General features: G+C 36.8%; 1 protein-coding gene, 1 long non-coding RNA gene and 1 pseudogene across 2 annotated transcripts; 2 read left to right on the plus strand and 1 right to left on the minus strand.

Moving 5' to 3' along the window:
- The first annotated feature begins 3602 nt into the window (after positions 1-3602).
- On the plus strand, positions 3603-4673 carry LOC127135084 (uncharacterized). The gene is made up of 2 exons (XR_007808411.1): positions 3603-3737; positions 4113-4673. It is a non-coding gene; the product is annotated as an uncharacterized LOC127135084 (long non-coding RNA).
- Positions 4674-16935: 12262 nt separating this feature from the next.
- Positions 16936-17035, plus strand: LOC127077366 (uncharacterized; annotated as a pseudogene).
- Positions 17036-21968: 4933 nt separating this feature from the next.
- On the minus strand, positions 21969-23285 carry LOC127135085 (uncharacterized). Its single transcript, XM_051061899.1, has 2 exons — positions 22788-23285; positions 21969-22680 (listed from the first exon to the last, which is right to left on the minus strand). Exons 1-2 carry the CDS (start codon positions 23212-23214, stop codon positions 22214-22216), a joined length of 894 nt encoding a protein of 297 aa, XP_050917856.1. The 5' UTR covers positions 23215-23285; the 3' UTR covers positions 21969-22213.
- Positions 23286-24392: the final 1107 nt, after the last annotated feature.

The following is a 24392-nucleotide window of genomic DNA, read 5'->3' on the forward strand; positions in this document are numbered from 1 at the left end:
GGAGTCATGATTGATAAGTTATTGATGGAGATCTTTGATTGTTGCACTGATGCTTTGAAGGGAGAGACTTGACAATCATATGATTTGAATTGTGCTAAAGTCTATGAATATGGGTGAATATGATAAGCAACCGGGTCATTCGTTCCGTACCCAAAGACATTCAGAATGAGTTAACAGAATTCTCCACTCTTATTCATTCCCTATTTCTTAAGGCTCGTGTCACACAATTTTAATCTAGACTGACAAGCTCTTGAAGAACCACCTTTGATGTGCTTTGTATGATCCCTAGCTTGATTTTCCTGGGATGTCTTTCATGAAAGTCTGGACTTTAGGCCTTGAGATCCACAACTTTCAAAAATAGTCTCATCAAGTGATCAAGGGGATTTTGATCACTTGACTAGACTGTGGGATTATACATGAATCAAAGGATTTAGTTAATCAAAATTTCTTTTGATCAACTTAAATCAAGGGGTTTGAATTAGATTGAAAATTTATGGTTAATCATGTACAACCTAATCTAAAGGTCACTAACATGTAAAAATCCTAACTAGGGGATCATGCCATATCTAATGTCAACTTAATCAACTATCCAAAATACCACATGAAAAGTCCATTAAAAGTGAACCATTATTCTAAGGCATACCCTAATCTAAGGGAGCATGAAATTTGCTAATTAAATCCTAGGGTTAAAATGGTCAAATTACATGGATGGGATTAACATAAAGTTAATTTCTAAATAAAAATCTAATTAAAATCTAATCACAATTCCAATTAAAACCTAATTAAAAACCTAATTAGGAAATTAAATGCACAAATTGATTTTAATACATGCAATTATCATAAGAAAACAAACAAAGACATATCAAAAAAACTAAAATAGAAAAGAAACATGAAAAAGGCATAGGGTGCAACCAGCAACCAGGGGTGTAAAAAGGATTCAGGCGCATGTGCCTTGTGAGTGAAAGGCCCACGAAACTATCTCATGGCTGAAGGGTGTAACAAGAGAATGGTGGTGCTGCTGAACTTGCTCAAGGCCCATTCACGTTTGGCCCAATCAAACACTACATGGGAGAATTATCACATGTGATGAAAATTAGCAAGAAGTCCAAAACGCACATGGTAACCGTCGTTTATTAAAATTGGAATTTAAACTAAACACATGCAGAGTCAAGGATTATATCTGAGGTTAGCTCAAACTCCACCCGAATACTCCCCTCATACACGTCAAAAATCGCCTCCGACGGTGGTGGCGATTAAACCACTTAATCACATAATCATAAGCGCAATTTCATCCTTAACCATAATATCTCCTTGCTTTTATCCAATTTCCTACTCATGTTTCAAAATCCAAAATTAGATCCACGAACCCTAGATCTTAGAACAGAAATTAAATGGATATCATGCACGAATTCATAGCAAAATCTTAGGTCTAATGATCTTGAGGGTGTAGGCTACGTTATGGTAACAGAATTGTGATAAAATGAGAAGAATAGGAATACCTCTGAAGTAGAGGTTTGCTCCGGTGATCGTTGAATCGAAGGAAGAAGGTTGCAGCGCGAGAAAATCACTTGAATATGGTACGTTCTGCTCTAATATTATTCCTCTTCTTTACTTCTCTTCTTCTTCTTCTTCTGTAGATGTGATTGTTGTGTGTGTTGGTGTAAGCCCTAGAGGCCAATACTTTTGATACTTGTATCGAATTATTTATTAATAATAAAATGCTTTTTCTTTATTATGTTTATTTAATAAAGTCCCTAGAATAGATAGTCCGTTTAATGTATCAAGTATGACTTAATCATGAAATCACATTAAACATAAGGACACTATTCTTAAAGTATTCGTAGTCGAGCTTTATTGTGAAGTGGGATAATATTAAAGCATTAAGACTATTATGTATATAGACTGATGATCACATCTCATGGATCATGGATAAGGAGTTATCAAGTCTTAAACATAGGTATGAATATTAAGAGTAATATTTATACTGGATTGACCCGCTATGAGAATACTATATAGAATGTTATGCAAAGTGTCATAAGTTATTCTCATGGTGATAATGGTGTATACCACCCTTCGACCTGAAACCACTATGGACCCTAGATGTAGAGTCGAGTACCTTATTCCTGATCAAACATTGTCTGTAATTGGATGACCATAAAGATAGTTGATGGGTACTCCATGAAGCATGCTAAGGGACATGAGTGACCTAGATGGAATTTGCCCATCCTGCATAACAGGATAAATGTCTATGGGCCCAATATTGAACTGGACAAGGATGACACGGTCTATGCCTTGTGTTCAATATAGACATAAGGGCAAAAGGGTAATTATACACATAATTATTATCACAGAAGGATTTGTCAGATCACATGACATTTTCGTGTCTTGGGTAGCAGTGATGTGTTGCTAGATACCGCTCACTATTATTATGTTAAATATGTGATTTAATATAACTGCCAATGTCGCGAAAACCTACAGGGTCACACACAAAGGACGGATTGATGGGAGATAGAGTAACTAAGGAATACCGTAATGTACGGTGCCCTTAAGTGAATTATAGAACATCGTAAGGTACGGTGTACTTAAGTAGAATACGAAATATGGTAAGGTACCACGCGCTTAAGTGATTTTGGCATATTATAAGATATGGGCCATATACACTTGAGTGGGCTTTTTAGCTTGCAGCCCACACAAGTGGTTCTATAAATAGAACCCTTGTGTAGAAGCATTAGTGCAGTTGCAATTTCGTTTCTCTCTCACTCACTCAAAGCCTTCATCCGTAGCAGCTAGCACTGAGATTGAAGGAATCCGTTCGTGTGGACTGAGTAGAGGCGTTGTCATTGTTCAACGTTCGTGATCGCTCCGTAGATCTGCATCAAAGGTTACAATCGCCACAAGAGGTAACGATTCTATCACTGATCATGCCTATTCGTAAGGATCATTAAAGGAGAAATTTTAAATTCCGCTGCATTTTGGATCGCCCTTCTCCTTCAGTGTGTTGTTGAAAAATGTGAGTGCAGGGAGAGTTAAGAGAGGTAAACGAGAGAGGATTCAACTCTTGTTGTTTCAGAGCTTCAATGTGAGGCTCTGAGCAACAATGAAGAAAGAGCCTTGGAGTGAGGAAGAGGGTTGATATCAGAGATCGGAAATCTGGAAATTATGGGAATGAAAACCTGACCCTCAAATGAGTGAAGGATGCATTGATTTATAGAATATGAAATTTTGTTACGAGATGCTACTCAAATTTCTTTGAAATTCACCCCAAATTCAAAGTCAGTTGCAAATGAGAAAAGTTGTTCATATGTTAGTTACACCAATTCTAGTTAGTTAGATTAGGTGTTAGTTTTTGGTTTTCTGTTAACTGATTCAGTTAGTTAGTGAGTGAAACTCTATTAGATGAAATGATTCATATGAGTGAAAATAAGTTGGTTGTAATTTCAGTTAGAAGTGCACATGAAATTGCACTCAAATTCACCCAAAATCAGTAGTTAGTTATTGTTGTGATAGTTAGTTAGAAATTGACATTCAAGTGAAATTGAGATTTAGATGGAATGAAAATGAATTCTGACTGTTGCAGAAACTGACTTCTATTTGCAGGTCCAAGTGCAACTTCATTTGGCTATTTGTTGCACTTGAAGACTTGGTTGTTATGCGCTGCATTCAATGTTTCAAAAGGCCAACAGTTGCGCCTAATGAATCAAATTTTCCCTATTGTATTGCTTAGGCTTTGTTAACTGGTCAGTATCAATTTAAAATTTGCTTAGCCTATTATGAAATCAGTGTACTCCTGGGAAACTTGTTATGACATGGTTGATATTTTCAAATGTTCATGAATGCAATCAATTAAAATTTATGCTAATGACATAAGGTCAATTAAAATGGAACTGGTACGGGTTATGCTAAAAAAAATTAGGAGCCAGTTGGCTTGATAAAATAGATTCTTTGAATGCAAAGCATAATGGTGACCATTGTGGAATGTAGGATGATTCAATGATTTATATTGTTGCATTTCTTTCATCAATCAGTTAGGTTCAATGTCGACGGTGACAACCAGTTTGAGCAATGCATTAAGTTGGACTGATTTTGTCTGGACTCTTCTTTGCAATTTGCAGGTTCTGACTTGGAATGTCAGTTTGAAGGTTTTTCATGGCAAGTTGTGTTATGAGCAGAAATATAGTTGTCATGCTGGCATTACTCATTCTGCATTCGGTAAATCATGCATTTCATGGTTTGTAACACATTCTGACTTGGAGAATTCAAAAGGAATGGCCATGGTATCTTGCTTGTAACATGCTATAACTTCATGGTTTGTTAGGCCTTCATTCATCATGCATTGCCAAATCGCTGCATTGTATTGACTTGAGATCATGGTTTAATCTTATTTTGTGTTAATGTAGGCCTTATGGACATGGAATGGACAAGAGATATGGGGCCAAATATCATCATGGATTCTGAAGCAATTAGGTACAAGAAGCAAATACAATATCAACATGGCCTTGGAAGATTGGATTAGACTAGGATGGGAAGTTTTAGGGGTTTAGGATGGAAAAGAATTTGAGTTGACTTTGGTCAAAGTTTACCAAAAAGTCATAAGACAAATCTGGGTCAATTCTACACTTAAAGTGGATCTTTCATTGCTTTAGAAATCACTTACACTCTCACAAGCTACATAAGCTCTTCTAGATTTACTAGACTTCTTATGATGCCCTTTTTCCTTGTCTTTCTTAATCATGGGAAATTCCAATCTATATTGACCAATTTCACCATAATTATAACAAGAGCTTCTAAATTCACCTTTTATACTCTCACCATCTTTTGAAGACTTGGACTCCTTTATAAATTTGGCTAAGTTTCCTTCGGAGTGCTTGACTTTATTCTTCCGAATATACCTTTGGTGTCTCTTGACAAATAGCCCAACATCATCACCATCAGAGTTCTTGTAATCCTTTTCTTTACACTCATTAGGCTCATTCTTTGAGGACTTGAAACTAGAAGTCTTTAGAGCAATGGACTTCTTCACCTCTTCCTTGTCTTTACCTTTCTATTTCTTTATCTTCTTTTCATACTCTTTTTCATGTTTTTCCAAGCAAGTGAGTTCTTGCTCACGTTTTTCCAATTTACTAAACAAAGTAGTAAGATCAAGTGTTTTAAGATCATTCGCTTCTTTAATCATGATGACCTTAGGTTTCCATTCCCTATTAAAACATCTTAAAACTTTGTTATTAGCAATAGAATTGGAGATAGGATTACCTAGAGCATTCAACCTATTAATAAGATGTATGAATCTCTTGTGCATGTCAGCAATGGTTTCACCATGCTTCATATGAAAGAGTTCAAACTCTTGGTTTAATGTGTTAATTCTAGCTTGTTTAACCTCATTAGTTCCCTCGTGAGAAACTTGTAATGCATCCCATATAGATTTGGCGGTTTCAGAATGAGAAATACGATAATACACATCAACACCTAAAGCAGATATGAGAATATTTTGTGCTTTCCAATCATGTGACCACAAATTTTTATCATTATCATTCCATTGACCTTCCGATTTGGATACGATGACACCTTCACCATGTAATTTCATTAGGACCATTGATAATGACGTCCCATACACCCTTACCAACGGAGTTGATATGGATACGCATACAAGCTTTTCAATAGCCATAGTTTTCGCCGGTGAAAATAGGTGCTCTATTATACACCCCTTTAGGTTTGGTAGCCATTACCTAATAAGCAAATATTAAGACCGGAAACAACCAGAGCCCGTGATACCACTTGTTAGATGATCGCTCGACTGGGTGAGTCGAGAATGGGATACAAACTGCAAGTGCACAGTTCTATCGCGTAGTTTTAAAAGATATCGATCCCACAGGGACTTATGAATCGATATACCGTTATCTAAGGTTACTACGTAAATCTAAGGTGAAAAAGTTTGATTGTTTGGGGAAAAACTAAGAGCTAAACTAATATCTAGATTAAATATAAATGAAACGGATATCGGTATGTAGTTCGTCAAAACTAGGGAATCAAGTCTTTGTCGGTTTCTTGGTTTTAAAATGAATCGTTTCGGTTAACTTTATTGGTTAAAGGTTTTATCTCAAACTCTCGCTCTGTTGAATAAACCATGATTTTATATTAATGTAGCTGTCACTTATAATTAAGTCAAAAACCATATTTTGAAAACAATAAAGTTGCAGAAACTCCTTTTAAGAAAATACTGACCGTTTTAAACACCCTTATCTCAAACTCTCGCTCTGTTGACTTAGGTTATATAATCAAATCCAAATGCTTAACTCTCGTCCTCACATTCAATCTTTAAAAATACTTTTTGGAAAAGGTCAGAATTTAATTAACTCTAAAACTTGCTCTCGCCCTGATCTAGAATTAATGCCTAACTTACACTGTCCAGTTAAAACCTCAAACTCTCGCTCTATTGATTTTAACTTCTTTATGTCCTTTACTTTTGTAAAAAATCTTGTTATTAAACCTGTAAGTTGAGACCGTAAAAAGATTGATTTTGATTTTAAGTTTAGATAGACCGACTCAGTCTTGATCCCTTATTCTGCTTACTTTACATACTGATACCTAGGCAAATTAGCCAGACATGCTAAATAAACAAGAATACATATCATGCATAAACAGACTCATTCCAGGCAGATAATATAGATAAATAATAAAACAAAATATTAAATAATGATTAAAGAACCTGAATGCGTAATACAATGGTCTTGAACACTCCACCACAAGCCGGTAGGATTTGTTCTTGGATTCTTCAATTAAACAGTAAATTAAATCAAGGAAATAAAACTGGAATATAACGTAAGGTTAAATCCGGTATAAAGTTGCACAATAGTTTCCGGTGTAGAAACTATTATGCGAAAAATATCTAAAAGCTAAAACGGGAAAGGTAAATTTGCAAGGGAAAAAGAATGTAAAGCTTGCAAAAGAAATAAATAAAATAAACAATGTTAAGTGCTGGAAAGGAAAAATAAGCAAAAGGCGTGAAAAGAAAATTTGGCAGAGCTTCGGCAATGTGAGCGTGGAAAAACCGGGGCCCTTTTAGGTTTGTGAGATGGCTATTTATAATAGTGTTGGTAGCTGCATTCCGTTTCTCCCATTCTTCAACGTGGCTACATGCACGGCGTGGATATAGGAGACCAACTTCTCAACGTTCTTCTTCAAGTCTTTCTGAGGGCGTTACTTGCGCCAAAAAGGTAGTGGAATTGTGTGACGCTCGTCACACTATGTGTGACGTCCGTCACAAGGCTGTTTTGCGTGACGCTCGTCACGCACCCTGTGACGTCCGTCACAGGCACAGCGTTGGTGACTTGTGCGCTTTGGGCTGGGCTTTGGATTTGGTCCCTTTTTTCTCCTTTTTTGTTCCCTTTTACACTTCCTTTTCTTCCCTTTTTCACTTTTGCTTCAAAATGGATACCTGACATAAATAGTAAGGAAATACTGCATAATATCTGATAAAATGAGATAAACTAAAGTAAATGAGAATATAATCTAATTGAATTAAGTCTTAAAATGTGATATAATTTCGTGTTATCAAACTCCCCCATACTTAAATCTTTGCTTGTCCTCAAGCAAAATTCAGTATAGAACTTGTTCAAAGTTTTAGCCAGATGAAATTTCAAAGCACACATCAATTCGTACTAGGTTGCAAATGGATTTTTGTTTAGGAAGACTTGAGTTTAATCTTGACATCAACAACTACCGTTACAACTTAGATAACCCTAACTTATGCAAATCAGTTCAAGTACCCTATGATAGCTATCCTGGTTCCTTTAGTCTTATTTTACCCGTTTTCATTCTAGCGAAATCACATTAAGCCCTTTATCTTTTCGCGCACGTAGTGGAGTAACCGGTTAGTGATTATGATCCGCTTTTAGCTAGAAGTTCTGGTACATAAGTCGGATAACTTCATTATTCAGTCCATTGCAAATTGCGGGGGATCGAACCGTAGTCCGCCCTACCAAGTTCAGTACCAGATACCTACTGAACCAACTCATAATGGATCTTTCATATTGTGTTTTTGCATGATCTGCGACCTTTAGATTAAATGATCTGGTAAGGATCACCTAATTTAATCAATGCATTTCCTGATATATTCATATATCTTAGGTTACTTTGGGGATCATTCACTTATATTCATCGGCCCTCCACGTAGTTTGCTATTAAGATGGTGCTGACTTCTGTATAAACTACTTGGGGTTGCCATAGAACTAAAAGTTCAAGGAATCGGTATAATAGGTACTTATCCTGATCTAACATATTGAGGTTCTCAGAGCGTTGTTATGGTAATAATTTTTGTCTTGATTTCACTCAAGTTTTATAAAGTAAGCGACCTTTATACTTATTGGATGTGTTAAAATTTGTTTTGTTATGGCTCAAGAAAATTGAGGGGAATAGATAATAGAAATATTTCACACTAGGGACTTAACTTAAAGTTATAATAATTTTTTTTTTTTTTTTCATAAAAAGAAAGGGAAATAACAATGAAAGGGAAGGTAACATACTTGAACAATGGAAATAGGAAGAATACTGTTTCCCCCCCCCCATACTTAAACTAAACATTGTCCTCAGTGCTTTAAGGGAAAGAAATACAAAAGGGAAATTCAAAGAAAATAACAACTAAGGCTGCCTTCCGCCTCTGGTTCTTGGACCTGGTGATCTTTGACGTATGTCTAAGTTGTCGAACCTGCTAAACAACTCAGTAAACCGCTGGTCGGTTATGGCATTCCGAGCATCCTGTTGCTGTTGCATTTGATGCATCATCTGCAGCATCTCGACATTCTGTGCCTGCATACCATCGATAGCATCCATAATGTCGTCGTTGGTTGCAGGCCTTCTTTGTCGACGACGTTGGGAGGATGGGCCGGCTGCATTACTGGAAGGGTTGAGCGGGGCTGAATGTTGTGTAGGAGGATGATCACCTTGTTCCATTTCTTCAAACTCATCTGTTTGTGGGTTTGTTTGTAAAGGCTCGGTGGTTTCAGGAGCGTTTAGATCATAGAGGTGGCGGTCGGGGTTTGTGACATCAGTGAGGCCAGTATTTGGTAGAACAACGCTTGGGACTGCCTGGTTGTTCACCATAAGATAGTATCCTCCGCCTACTCTGTTTTTAATCAGGCGGCTGGAGCGGCAATAGCTGATATCCATAGACAGGGGAGGTAGGGATTCTAGAGTTTGGAGTTTATCCCCTAGGTTCAGGCCAAGTGCTATGGATGTTATTAATCCACCAATGATAAAGGGTTGCCGGCCTCTAGCACATAAGGTGCGGATATGGTGAAAGAGAAAAGAGGCGGCGTTTACCTGAGTATCCGGTTCGAAAACGCACTGGAGGAAAAATAACTCCTTTGAGTTGACCTTACTGTTGTTTGGTCTTCCAAAAAGTGTGTTTTGCAGGATACGGAGAAAATAACGGATGGTGGGGTTATGGATGTGGGAGAGAAGGAGTTCTTCCCAGTTGTAGGTCTCGATACCGAAAATTTTCTTAAAAAGGCCAAAAACGCCAACCGTGTTCCAGTTTAAGGCTGGAGGGATTCTAGCATGAAGCAGACCTTCTGTGGGAAAATGTAGCATGGTACTCAATTGGCGTTGGGTTAAGGAGTACTCGGTGTTGAACATACGGAAGGTTGCGGTACCGGTTAAAAATTCGTCTTCACCGGCGGGAGTGGTGTAGTCGTAAGAACTTAGGAATTCTAAGGTTAGGGAAGGGTAGGTGGGTTGGTTATGAGTGCAAAGGAAGGTTAAATCGGCTTTACGGAGCATCCACTCGATACCTTGGAGTAAGCCTAATTGTTGCAAGCAAGGTGAATCGGGGTACCTGGTGGAAACGACGCCTCGCTCCTGGAAGCGCTCGAATTGCTCTTGCTGATAGTTGTCATCTCCGGATCGGAAGATGATATTTCCGAAATTTTGATTTCCTGCCATTGTGATGAATTTTGAAGGAGTGATTTGGAGTGGAAAAGAATTGTATATGATATGAGAGAATTGTTTGTGGTGAATGAAGGAGGTTTTGGTAGGTATTTATAGGAGAAGGATTGGAAGGTGAAAAGAAAAAGTGGTTGAAAAGTAATTAAGTGTGGTTAAATGAAAAATGAATGGGGAAGGTAAAAAGTTAAAGGTGTAACGTTCGTCTCCAACGGCTCCTTAACGTTCACTAGTCTGAGGAGTGTTACGCTCGTCACAGGGATGTGACGCTCGTAACAGGCACTAAGCGTGCCGTCCGTTATGGGTAGTGTGACGCTCGTCACACATTCCCTTTTGGAAAGGCTTAGTGGCGCTTCACAGGATTATTTTGGTAGTGTATTTTAATGTTTTGTTTTGCTTATGATCAGTTTAGTCTGCAATTTAATTTATTGTGCACGCTAAATCTGCTTTGTATAGTAATAATTCATAGGTAGCAACAGTAGAGCATAATAGCTTTTGCATAATAAAATTAACTAAACAGCTTCAATAAAAATGATCATAATGTAATACAGGAAAGGAAAACAATGAAATGAAAGAGAAATAAACATGAATTCAAATAACATTAATGAAAAATCTATCCTAAAACTAAATAACTTAGAAAGAAATAACTAAATTCCATCTATCTTCGGATCTCTGGCCGGAGGAGCAAAAGAGTTAACATGATGCCGTAACATACGTAACTGACTTGCCGTACTGCTCATGTATTCTAGGATTTCATGTCTCAAGTTGTGGAAATCTTCCCTGAGGGCGTCTTGTTCTGACATCAAGGCTTCAATGACGGTTTTAATATCTGTTCCTGGCATATGATGTCGGAGATCAGGCATGGCTGATTCTTCGGTCAGGACAGGCTGAGGAGGAGGATCAATATCATAGTAGCCGGAAGGTGTCTGAGGGTCAGATTCAGCATGAGAGATATGGTCAACATAGTGCTCATAGTCATCACAAATCTCATAGTCCTGGATGGATTCAGTGGATCCAGCAGGAGTTGGGGTTTCATTCAGATTATAGAGCCAATTCCTTTGGTTATGAACACTAGTTCTAGGATCGGGCATGGTGAATAGGCAGAGAACCTGGTTATCAATAATAAGCTCAAACTCATCAGACCCTATGTTTGCTATAAATATAGTGTTGAAGAGGAAGGGTATACTCATAGTAGTAATGCCACAAAAAGGGCTAAGGTCAAGCATAGGCTGACGTAATCCAATAGCATTACCTATCATAGTGATCAAACCGCCTATTCTAATGGGTGCTCGCTCATCCTGGATAAGGTGGTCCAAATTAGCTAACATAAAAGTAGCACCGTTTACTGGACGGTTCTGGGAAGCGCAAAATATGATGAATAGTTCATCACGTGAAACTGAAGTACTATTTGGCTTCTTCCCAAATAAAGTGTGGGTCAGGATCTTATGGAAATAGCGAAAAGCCGGGTTATGTATGTTTCCAGAGAGAAACTCATGTTCTTCGGGCTCATCATTTCCAGTCAGCTTACCCCAAAAGTGTTCAAGCTCTCTATATTCAAAAAGTTCTTCCTGGCTTACAGTGAATGTATCAAAGGAGGTAGGAAAACCCAAAAGGTTGGTGAAGTCTCTAATATTAAATTGGTACTCCATATTGAACATTCTGAACTGGATAAAACCTCTGCTAATTCCTTTTCCATGGCTGGGTAGATAGATTAATGAACTAAGGAATTCTAGTGTGAGTCTTCGGTAGGTGGTGAAATGTCTCAGGATAGGGGAGGTCTCCCATCCTATCTGATTCAGCAAAAACAGGACACTCTGTCTCAGTCCAAGGGCAGTCATAGCCCAATCATCAGCATATAAACTAGGTAGCATCTCTCTAGCGGCTAGTTCTTCAAACTTTTGTTTCTGAGCCATTCCTCTGAACTTGATACCCATACGATCAGAATGTCCCATCGGGTTAGTGTTAGCTAGAGAAAAGAAACATGAGTTTAAGTCAGGATTTGGCCAAATGCCGAAAGAAGAAAAGAATTATTATTATTATATATATATATATATATATATATATATATATTTTCTTCTTTTTTTTTTTTTTTTTTTTTTAAATCAATAATGAATACTAAATAGAAATTAAAAGAATAATTAAGAGAAAAATAGGGAAATGATAATAATAGAATAAGAAAATAGCAAACTAATTTGTGGGTTGTCTCCCACCAAGCGCTTTGTTTATACGTCGCAAGCTCGACAAAGAAACTGTTAAATATAATTGATGGGTCCTGGGGGCGTTTCGTCTAAGTGTAGAATTTGCGAATCCTCGTTGGTTTCCGCATAGTGATAATGTTTCAGACGTTGCCCGTTTACGGTGAACGGTTCTGTAGATTGTCCTTTTATTTCTACCGCTCCACTGGGAAAGATTTTAGTGATATGAAAAGGTCCTGACCATCTGGATCGTAGTTTTCCCGGGAATAATTTTAGTCTAGAGTTAAATAAAAGTACTGCGTCGCCTTGCTTGAAGATTTTCCTTGATATACGCTTGTCATGCCATTGTTTTGTTCTTTCTTTATAGATTTTGGCATTTTCATAGGCGTCTCTTCTGAGTTCCTCTAATTCGTTTATGTCAAGGATTCTCTTTTCACCGGCGGCTTTATAATTCAAATTTAAATTTCTAATAGCCCAATAGGCTTTATGTTCTAATTCTACCGGGAGGTGACAGGATTTTCCATAAATGAGCTTAAATGGGGTCGTCCCTATGGGAGTTTTATAAGCAGTTCGGTATGCCCACAAAGCTTCTGGTAATTTCAATGACCAATCTTTCCTTGAAGTGGCGACCGTTTTTTCTAGTATTTGCTTGATTTCTCTGTTAGATACTTCCACTTGTCCACTGGTTTGAGGGTGGTAAGGTGTTGATATCCTATGTCTCACTCCATATTTAAGTAGTAGTTTTTCGAGTACCTTGGATATAAAGTGTGATCCACCATCACTGACTACTATTCTTGGGATGCCAAATCTCGGAAATATTATATTTTTAAAGAGTCTAGTTACTACTCGGGTGTCATTTGTTGGAGAAGCTATAGCTTCGATCCATTTTGATACGTAGTCGACTGCCACGAGTATGTATTTGTTACCGAAAGAGGATGGGAAAGGTCCCATGAAGTCTATCCCCCACACGTCAAAAATCTCTACTTCCAAAATACCTTTTTGTGGCATCTCGTCACGTCTAGATATGTTTCCCGTGCGTTGACATCTGTCACACTCCTTAATAGCCGTATGCACGTCCTTCCAAATAGTTGGCCAATAAAAGCCAGCTTGTAGGATTTTAGAGCAGGTCTTGGATGTACTTGTGTGTCCACCATAAGGAGCGGAGTGACAGTGTTGGATTATATTTTCTACCTCTTCTTCGGGTATACATCGACGGAAAATACCATCGGGGCCTCTTTTGAAAAGTAAGGGATCATCCCAGTAATAGTGTTTTATGTCGTGGAAGAATTGTTTCTTCTGCTGGTAAGATAAAGTAGGTGGAACTATTCCGGCAGCTAAATAATTGACTAGATCAGCGTACCATGGTGTGACAGATATAGCTAAGGTGGTTTCTACTTGCACGTCGGAGTTGTTCTCTTCCAAAGTAGCTATGAGTTTATCATACGAGAAATCATCATTAATGGATGTTCTTTCCGGTTCAAGGTTCTCAAGTCTAGAGAGGTGGTCTGCTACTACGTTTTCAGTTCCTTTCTTGTCCTTGATTTCTAAGTCGAATTCTTGTAGTAACAAGATCCATCTTAGGAGTCTAGGTTTAGCATCCTTTTTTGTTAAAAGGTACCTGATAGCAGCGTGATCAGTGTAAACTATTATTTTGGCTCCTACCAGGTAAGAACGAAATTTATCTAGCGCAAATACCACTGCTAGGAGTTCTTTCTCGGTTGTGGCATAATTCATCTGTGCTTCATCCAGGGTTCTGCTAGCGTAATATATAACGTGAAGCTTTTTATCCTTTCTTTGTCCTAAAACAGCACCCACAGCATAATCACTGGCATCGCACATTATTTCGAATGGTTCATTCCAGTCTGGTGTCTGCATAATGGGTGCGGAGATCAATGCTTGTTTGAGAGTTTGAAATGCTTTTAAACAGTTATCGTCGAATATGAATTCAGCATCTTTCATCAACAATCCGGTTAAGGGTTTAGTTATCTTAGAGAAGTCTTTGATGAATCGTCGGTAAAAACCAGCGTGTCCTAAAAAACTTCGTACTTCTCTCACAGTTCTTGGGGGTTGAAGATTTTCGATTACCTCTATTTTGGCTTTGTCTACTTCAATTCCTCTGTTCGAGATGATGTGTCCTAAAACAATGCCTTCTTGTACCATAAAGTGGCACTTTTCCCAATTAAGTACTAAGTTTACTTTTACACATCGCTCAAGAACTCTTTCTAGGTTTTCAAGGCATTCTTCGAAACTTTGTCCGTATACAGAAAAGTCATCCATGAATACTTCCATGATGTTTTCGAGAAAGTCGGCGAAAATTGCCATCATGCATCTTTGAAAAGTTGCAGGGGCATTACACAGACCAAACGGCATTCGTCTATAAGCGAAGGTACCAAAAGGGCATGTGAACGTTGTCTTTTCTTGGTCATCAGGGTGAATTGGTATTTGAAAGAAGCCTGAATAACCGTCTAAATAACAGAAATGTGAATGTTTTGCTAATCGTTCTAACATTTGGTCAATGAATGGTAAAGGGAAATGATCTTTTCGGGTTGCTTTGTTTAGTTTCCTATAATCAATGCACATTCTCCATCCCGATTCGATTCGTTTAGTTATAGTTTCTCCTTTTTCGTTTTCAATAACGGTTATGCCTCCTTTCTTTGGTACAACGTGTACAGGACTAACCCATTTGCTATCAGATATAGGATATATAATACCTGCTTCCAATAACTTGGTTATTTCTTTCTTTACTACCTCACTTAGGATCGAATTTAGTCTTCTCTGGTGTTCCCTAGAGGTTTTACAGTCTTCTTCTAACATGATGCGGTGCATACAAATAGAAGGGCTTATTCCTTTAAGATCGGTGATGTGGTATCCTAGTGCGGTTGGATATTTTCTTAAGATATGTAGGAGTTTTTCTGTTTCGAGTCTTCCTAGATCTGCATTAACTATCACAGGTCGTTTAAGTTCTAAGTCTAGGAATTCATATCTCAGATTTTTGGGAAGTGTTTTCAAATCAGGGGTTGGTTTGTTAAGACACTGCGTAGGATCCGGTGTTATTGCTAAGCATTGTTTAGATTTGTCTTCTAAAAGATAGTCTGATGATTTGTCTTCTCCTGACTCTGCTTCTTTTATGCATTCATCGATGATATCCATGAAGTAACATGTATCTTCTATTGCAGGTGCTTTCAAGAATTGGGAAAGAATGAATTCAATTTTCTCTTCACCTACTTCGAAGGTGAGTCGTCCTCGTTTTACGTCTATGATTGCACCGGCAGTTGCTAAGAATGGTCTTCCTAGTATAATAGGTGTCGTATCATCTTCTCTAATGTCCATAATTGTGAAGTCAGTGGGAATGTAAAACTGACCTATGCGTACGGGAACGTTTTCAAGGATTCCTACAGGATATTTGATGGAACGATCTGCTAATTGCACAGACATTTTGGTCGGTCTTAATTCTCCCATTTCCAGTTTCTTACATATGGATAAGGGCATAACGCTAATTCCGGCTCCTAAATCGCATAAGGCTTTGTCGATGACAAATTTTCCTATGTGACAGGGTATAGAGAAACTACCCGGATCCTTGAGTTTAGGGGGCATGTTTTGGATTATAGCGCTACATTCGGCAGGGAGTGTAACGGTTTCGCTATCCTCAAGTTTCCTTTTATTAGAAAGAATTTCTTTTAAGAATTTAGCGTATGAGGGCATCTGCGTAATAGCTTCGGTAAACGGAATTGTAACGTTTAATTGTTTAAGGAGATCAACAAATTTTCTAAATTGGCCTACATCTTTGGTTTTAACAAGCCTTTGAGGGTAGGGTATGGGTGGTTTGTAAGGTGGTGGAGGTACATAAGGTTCCTTCTTTTCTAGGGTTTCCTTATTACTCTCTTCCTTTTCCTTAGGTTCACTTTCCTCAGTTGATTTCTTAGGGTTTTGGTTTTCTATCCTTGGGTCAGACGGTCCTTCCACTTCCGTTCCACTTCTTAATATAATTGCATGAGCTTGGCTTCTCGGATTGGGTTGGGGCTGTCCAGGGAATGTACCAGTTGGTGCAGCAGTAGGTGCTTGTTGTTGAGCTACTTGAGATATTTGCGTTTCCAGCATTTTGTTATGGGTAGCCAGGGCATCTACTTTGCTTGCTAGTTGTTTAAGTTGTTCGCCAGTGTGTATGTTCTGGTTTAAGAAATCTTTATTGGTTTGTTGTTGGGAAGCTATAAAGTTTTCCATCATGATTTCCAAGTTGGATTTTCTAGGGGTATTATTGTTAGGATTCGGTTTCTGATATCCCGGAGGTATAGATGGGGCTTGATTTGGAGACTGTCCAGGTGCGTATAAAGCATTATTACTCTTATATGAAAAGTTTGGATGGTTCTTCCAATTTGGGTTATAGGTATTCGAATAGGGGCTTCCTTGAGCATAGTTTACTTGCTCTGCTTGGATTCCAGTCAAGAGTTGACATTCCGCAGGAGTGTGGCCTTGGATTCCACAGATCTCGCAATTCTGAGTTATAGCAACCACGGCGGCTGGAGGTGATACATTTAAACTTTCAATTTTCTGGACCAAAGCATCCACTTTTGCATTAACGTGATCAAGGTTACTTATCTCGTACATGCCAGTTTTCGGTTGAGGTTTTTCCACCGTTGTTCGTTCGGTTCCCCACTGATAGTGGTTTTGGGCCATGCTCTCGATAAGCTGGTAAGCATCAGCGTAAGGTTTGTTCATTAGTGCACCACCTGCAGCGGCGTCTATTGTTAACCTTGTATTGTATAAGAGACCATTATAAAATGTGTGAATGACTAACCAGTCTTCCAAACCATGGTGTGGGCAAAGTCTCATCAGGTCTTTGTATCTTTCCCATGCTTCGAAAAGAGACTCGTTGTCTTTCTGTTTAAATCCGTTTATCTGGGCTCTTAACATAGCTGTTTTGCTTGGCGGAAAATATCGGGCAAGAAAAACTTTCTTCAATTCATTCCATGTGGTGACTGAGTTGGAAGGAAGAGATTGAAGCCATCTTCTAGCGCTATCTCTTAATGAGAAAGGAAAAAGACGAAGTCGAATTGCCTCTGAAGTGACACCATTAGCTTTAACAGTATCAGCGTATTGGACAAATACGGATAAATGAAGGTTTGGATCTTCGGTAAGATTTCCAGAGAATTGGTTCTGTTGCACAGCCTGCAACAGCGAAGGTTTAAGTTCAAAGTTGTTTGCTTCGATTGCGGGCGGAGCAATACTTGAATGCGGTTCATCTTGCGATGGAGCGGCGTAATCTCTAAGAGCACGAGCTGGTTCTGCCATCTCGGGTATCGAAGGAAAAATGTTTTTGAAATCAGGAAGGTCTACAGGAGGGAGATTGTTTTCAGCACGATATTCCCGAATTCGTCGTAAGACTCGGAGATATAGTTCGATATCGTTGATTCGTAAATAGAGCGGTTCGCCTTGTGAGCGAGTGCGTGGCATACAAATCAACGAAAGAAAGAAAATAGAAGGAAAAGAAACCTTAGTCTCTACAGCGTAACGGAAGAGTTACGATATCGATTGAATAAAAGTCCCCGGCAACGGCGCCAAAAACTTGATCGCTCGACTGGGTGAGTCGAGAATGGGATACAAACTGCAAGTGCACAGTTCTATCGCGTAGTTTTAAAAGATATCGATCCCACAGGGACTTATGAATCGATATACCGTTATCTAAGGTTACTACGTAAATCTAAGGTGAAAAAGTTTGATTGTTTGGGGAAAAACTAAGAGCTAAACTAATATCTAGATTAAATATAAATGAAACGGATATCGGTATGTAGTTCGTCAAAACTAGGGAATCAAGTCTTTGTCGGTTTCTTGGTTTTAAAATGAATCGTTTCGGTTAACTTTATTGGTTAAAGGTTTTATCTCAAACTCTCGCTCTGTTGAATAAACCATGATTTTATATTAATGTAGCTGTCACTTATAATTAAGTCAAAAACCATATTTTGAAAACAATAAAGTTGCAGAAACTCCTTTTAAGAAAATACTGACCGTTTTAAACACCCTTATCTCAAACTCTCGCTCTGTTGACTTAGGTTATATAATCAAATCCAAATGCTTAACTCTCGTCCTCACATTCAATCTTTAAAAATACTTTTTGGAAAAGGTCAGAATTTAATTAACTCTAAAACTTGCTCTCGCCCTGATCTAGAATTAATGCCTAACTTACACTGTCCAGTTAAAACCTCAAACTCTCGCTCTATTGATTTTAACTTCTTTATGTCCTTTACTTTTGTAAAAAATCTTGTTATTAAACCTGTAAGTTGAGACCGTAAAAAGATTGATTTTGATTTTAAGTTTAGATAGACCGACTCAGTCTTGATCCCTTATTCTGCTTACTTTACATACTGATACCTAGGCAAATTAGCCAGACATGCTAAATAAACAAGAATACATATCATGCATAAACAGACTCATTCCAGGCAGATAATATAGATAAATAATAAAACAAAATATTAAATAATGATTAAAGAACCTGAATGCGTAATACAATGGTCTTGAACACTCCACCACAAGCCGGTAGGATTTGTTCTTGGATTCTTCAATTAAACAGTAAATTAAATCAAGGAAATAAAACTGGAATATAACGTAAGGTTAAATCCGGTATAAAGTTGCACAATAGTTTCCGGTGTAGAAACTATTATGCGAAAAATATCTAAAAGCTAAAACGGGAAAGGTAAATTTGCAAGGGAAAAAGAATGTAAAGCTTGCAAAAGAAATAAATAAAATAAACAATGTTAAGTGCTGGAAAGGAAAAATAAACAAAAGGCGTGAAAAGAAAATTTGGCAGAGCTTCGGCAATGTGAGCGTGGAAAAACCGGGGCCCTTTTAGGTTTGTGAGATGGCTATTTATAATAGTGTTGGTAGCTGCATTCCGTTTCTCCCATTCTTCAACGTGGCTACATGCACGACGTGGATATAGGAGACCAACTTCTCAACGTTCTTCTTCAAGTCTTTCTGAGGGCGTTACTTGCGCCAAAAAGGTAGTGGAATTGTGTGACGCTCGTCACACTATGTGTGACGTCCGTCACAAGGCTGTTTTGCGTGACGCTCGTCACGCACCCTGTGACGTCCGTCACAGGCACAGCGTTGGTGACTTGTGCGCTTTGGGCTGGGCTTTGGATTTGGTCCCTTTTTTCTCCTTTTTTGTTCCCTTTTACACCTCCTTTTCTTCCCTTTTTCACTTTTGCTTCAAAATGGATACCTGACATAAATAGTAAGGAAATACTGCATAATATCTGATAAAATGAGATAAACTAAAGTAAATGAGAATATAATCTAATTGAATTAAGTCTTAAAATGTGATATAATTTCGTGTTATCATTAGACGATATGTTTATATCTAGAGGGGGTGAATAAATCTCAAGTTAAAAATTTATTTGAAAATTTGATTTAGAAAAATTTATGGCACGAAACCAAGTTTCAAATATTTCCTGGATCAAAAGTCTTCTAACCGAACCAACTATTGAATATCCCAGATATGTGTAAAGGTGTTAATGGTATGATAATAATCCAAAAGTTAATTAAAAACACTTTAAACAAAGAATTGAATACTCTACTATAGTAAAGGTATATCTCTAATGGTAACAACACACCAAAAACTAGTTGAAACAATTTGTCGAACACTTTGTGTGTGATCAACAAAGTTTGGATGTTTATATAGTCTTTGTAGTTCCTAGAAATCTAATCACTACCAAATGGTATGTGATTACTACAACAACACAAATTTCATAAATGATTCAAAAATTATTATCCAAACAATGTTGATCAAGAGATCAAAGTAATCAACAATTTATGAACCAAAAAATAAAAGAGATGGAGAGAAAGAGAGTACACAAGGATTTGTGTAAGTAGTTCCCCAATCGACCTCGTTGTAGGTATGTATACAAGATATTAAAAATCAAATCCCATAAATCCTAAGTTTGTTCTTGACTCTTCAATTCGCCTATTGTTGCTACTTCCTTGCACGACCTCCTTGTCTCAAGACTTTTACCGACTAAATTAATCCCAAGCGCACACTTGTTGAACCCAATATTTATCAACATGATCCACTGTTTCATGCTACTCCCTTGCACGACACACTTAGTCCCAAGGCTTTCACTCGATCGGATCCGAATTGCACAATCTTGTCAAAAACCTTCAAACCCTAAAGATCTTGAAGGAAAACCCCACCTTGATTTTCTAATTTGAATCCCTCAAAGATGTCAACCCAATATTCTCAGTACAACAAACCTAATTGGATGTTACCAATCCTAATTTAGATAACACCCAATCCAAAAATGATTGTGTATAATTTTATTATGTGTATGCATAGATTGAATTGAAGATGATGAGATGCTTTGAAATCCTAGATTCATGTAGGTTTTACTCACTCTAGAAAATGATGCATGTATGAAGTATTTATGTGCATGGGTGATTTAAGGCAAAAAGGAATGTAAAGGACTTGAGAAAAATATGAATTTTTGAAAAATTACATCGGATAGGGCAACTGATAAAAGTCATGTGTCGACCTGTTTGAGGCATAGGTCGACCTGTCTAAAGTCATGTATCGACATATTTGATGCATATGTCAATCTGTCTAAAGTCATGTGTCGACCTATGACTGTTATGCGCTCCTTATGTGTCGACCTGAAGACTCGGCACATGAAACAGAAGCTACATGCTTTTATACTGCAACATACGTGTTGACCTATATAATGCATGTGTCGACCTATAGCCAGGAAAATGTTTCCATAGGCCGACCTGTAATTGCATGTGTCGACCTGTAATGCAGTTTTTCACAAAAATTGTTTTTTCGTGCATGTTTGATGCATGAGACCTTTTCCAAGTTGTTTCCAAATAATTTTATGCTTCCTAATTCTAATATGCACATAAAGAATAAGAGGATATCATCCAATATACATTAATGCTAAATTATTCTAGTTTTGACATCAAACAAAACATATCTAACAAAAGTTGCACTCACATACATTGCATGTGTAGACCTATGTAAGTCATGTGTCGACCTGTTCAATGCATGTGTTGACCTATATAGGTCATGTGTCGACTTATAGAGGTGGCACATCAAACAAAAGCTACAAGCTTTAAAAATGGAGTATGTGAGCTGACCTGAAAATCGGATCTATATAAAGAGAAGAACGCAAAACGAAAGAAAGAATATAGACAATTCATTAGAGAACCTGATTATGACTTTAGTAATTTTCATTTATATAATTGTTATTGGTGTACATTTTACAAATATATTTGAAATTTAATAATCTTTTAAAAACATTATTAAATTTATATTGCATTTTTTAAAATTCACCATCGTTAGACTACCTTCACTAATGCTTTAAAATACTAAAGTAGACCATGAATTTTAATTAAAGTCTTTAAGAGCTCTATTAGAAATATAAAAAATAAAAATAAAAAAACATTTCTCATAATGTATTTCAACTTTTCTCGTACCTCAACGTGAGGAAAAAGTACTTCATCAAAAACTTATCAACAAGTTCTTGTTAAGTGTTACATACATAATAATCAAACACAATGTATTCCACGTCAATTCTTCCTCGATTTGGATCAAACACAATATACTCTTTAACGATTCTTCCTTATCAATGTCAACGGTGGTTTAAATAAGAATTGTGTTGGCTGACTCTGTGAAATGTGTCACCACTTTAATTTTGTATCTAGTCAAATTTTCATTCTTCTTAAAATTCGCATTATTTCCAAATCAATACAAAATTATGATGATTATTGTGACTTATTCATACAAATAACACCAACTAGTCATAACAGAAAAAATATCAAGTAGAGGTGTTAAAAGAGTTTAAGTAATTAATGTATATCTTATAATGTACTTCTTTTCCTTATGATAAAGACCCAAAAATGTGCCAAAATTTTTCTTATAACAATGGACAAAGGTAGTAGTAATATTCATTACCCAAGTCATCCCAACCCAAAAGGCAAAATCACCCCATTACACAACTCACAAGAAAAAATGTGCTGAAGCACTCTGTGCCTTATGCTAAGGGGTAGGACACAATCAACAGGGAAAAAACTTTTATGTACACTCTTCTTCAACATGACTATAATTGCATCCCAATGCCATCTACATTAAATGATGCAGTCAAATTTCCATATTTGAAAGCACTTTTCCTCCCAAAATTTTCCCTGCAATTGTATGCTTCAAATCCAATGGATTTTCTTGTTGCAGCAACCTCATTAGTGGTTCTCTTGTAAGGGTTAAACCACTTAGCTTGCATATAACTATTTCTTCTCCATGGAGGTGTATGCATTTCCATGGTCTTCATCGAGTCCTTAATAGCAGTGCACATCAACCTCACAACCTTTTTCAGCTCTTCCACTTTCCCAACAAATACAAAAGGAAATACATCAAGTAAAGAAGCATATTGATCGATAGGACGAGCTATTTCGAATTCAGCCATAAGAGATATTTCAACTATGTATCTATTTCCAGCAAAATTCACATCAATGTACTCGTAGTCACCGGATGGAAATTTTCTATTCCTTTCCCACCTTGTTTTGCAAAGACCTGTGCACAAAAATACAAAACATCAGAAAAAAAATCTCCTATGACTTATATTGCAAGAAATTCATAAACGGTAATAACTTAAGCAAAAGTAAATAGTAGTTAATTACCAGCATCAAAACCACTCTCCCGCAAACGTGACATGACGAGGCGTTTGAATCCCCGCGAAGATTTATCTTCAGCTTTATCTTCAGCAACAAGCTGAATTGCAACTTCAACCTCTCTTCTAATCTTTTCTTTCACATTATCATCATCATCATCCCCAAAAATCTCTTGCAGTATCTTCTTTTTCTCGGAATAATCATACCACTCAAATTCACCATCATCATTCTCATGAACAACCGAATCTTCTTTCACAGAATTCTTCTCCATAAACGATTTCACAAGATCTGACAAATCAGTTGAGTGCTCGCTTCCACTGCTTTCGCATAACCTCACACGCTTCACCTCATCACTCTCAAAAGCCGCCGCCAACCTCTCAAACCTCATGGAAATATTCCTTCCCATTTCTAACATTATTTTGTTTTCAATTTCCATGGCTCTATATAGGAATGGTGAAATGGCTTTAGATAAATGAGTAAGGATAATAAAGAAAAGGTGTCATATTTATACATAAATGTCTCTATTATATTGAAAGCGTGAATGTAACCATTATTACGACATATTTAGAAGAATATATTCCAAAAAGAGTCTAAATTCAGTTTCCCAATATTGATTGTCTAGTTAGACAAAAGCACGCACGGTTAAACGGTTCAACGTACTTGTAACAAAATCTTACTTATGATATTTCTTTAATTAATTAATTATAGTATGCGTGTAACAATTAGTCTATTATTAGCACAAAATGATCATTTTGAGTAAGAAGATAATAATCTTGTGATCATTTTAAGCCACCCATCTTGAATCGTTCAACGATATTAGTTTTTTTAGTTTAAATTTGAATTATTTTTGTTACATACAAGTTGAAGTAACAAAAATTCGTTCAGAAAACAATCAAATTTAATTCAATTAAATTATAATTTGTTTGTTTCAATTTTGAGATTAATTACTATATACTGTCAGTGTAAAAAGTTTTACACCGTCGGTTCATCACCATCATCCGTTTGTATTACTTTATAAATTTTTAAACTAAAAATCAAACTTCTTTTAATATCCAACGTCTATAATTAACTGATGGTGTAAAACCCTTTTACACTGACAGTGTATTTCAATTAATCTCTTCAATTTTTAAAATGAATTTTAGAATAATTTTTTTTATTTAAATGTATTTTTATTCTTTTTAATTTGGACGTTTTAAATTGATCCTCTGTTATGAAATAAATTATTGATAATGGAGTGAGAGGGGATTAGGGACTTTGAAGCTTTTGAATGCAGTTTCTTTTCTTTTGACCTTTTGTTTCTTTTTCAATTTTGTAAAATAATTAAAAAGTGTTTTTTTATTTAAAAAATATTTTGAATAAATATTAATTGTTTTTTTTAAACATTCTGAATTGATGACATGGATCCAAAGTCAAATTGTCATCTCATGAAAATAACACATCTAAAATTAGATAGGAGACCATAAAAATCCAAAGCTATAAATATTAAAAGATTTGATCAATTTGTTTTGTAATAGGGAAAACAATTATTTATAACACATAAACTAAGACGATCAAAAATGCATTTAAATTAAAATTTTTATTTAAATAATATTAAAATTTTAAAAGTTTTACACA

The sequence above is a fragment of the Lathyrus oleraceus genome, chromosome 4 (assembly GCF_024323335.1).
Source record: "Lathyrus oleraceus cultivar Zhongwan6 chromosome 4, CAAS_Psat_ZW6_1.0, whole genome shotgun sequence".
NCBI lineage: Eukaryota > Viridiplantae > Streptophyta > Magnoliopsida > Fabales > Fabaceae > Lathyrus > Lathyrus oleraceus.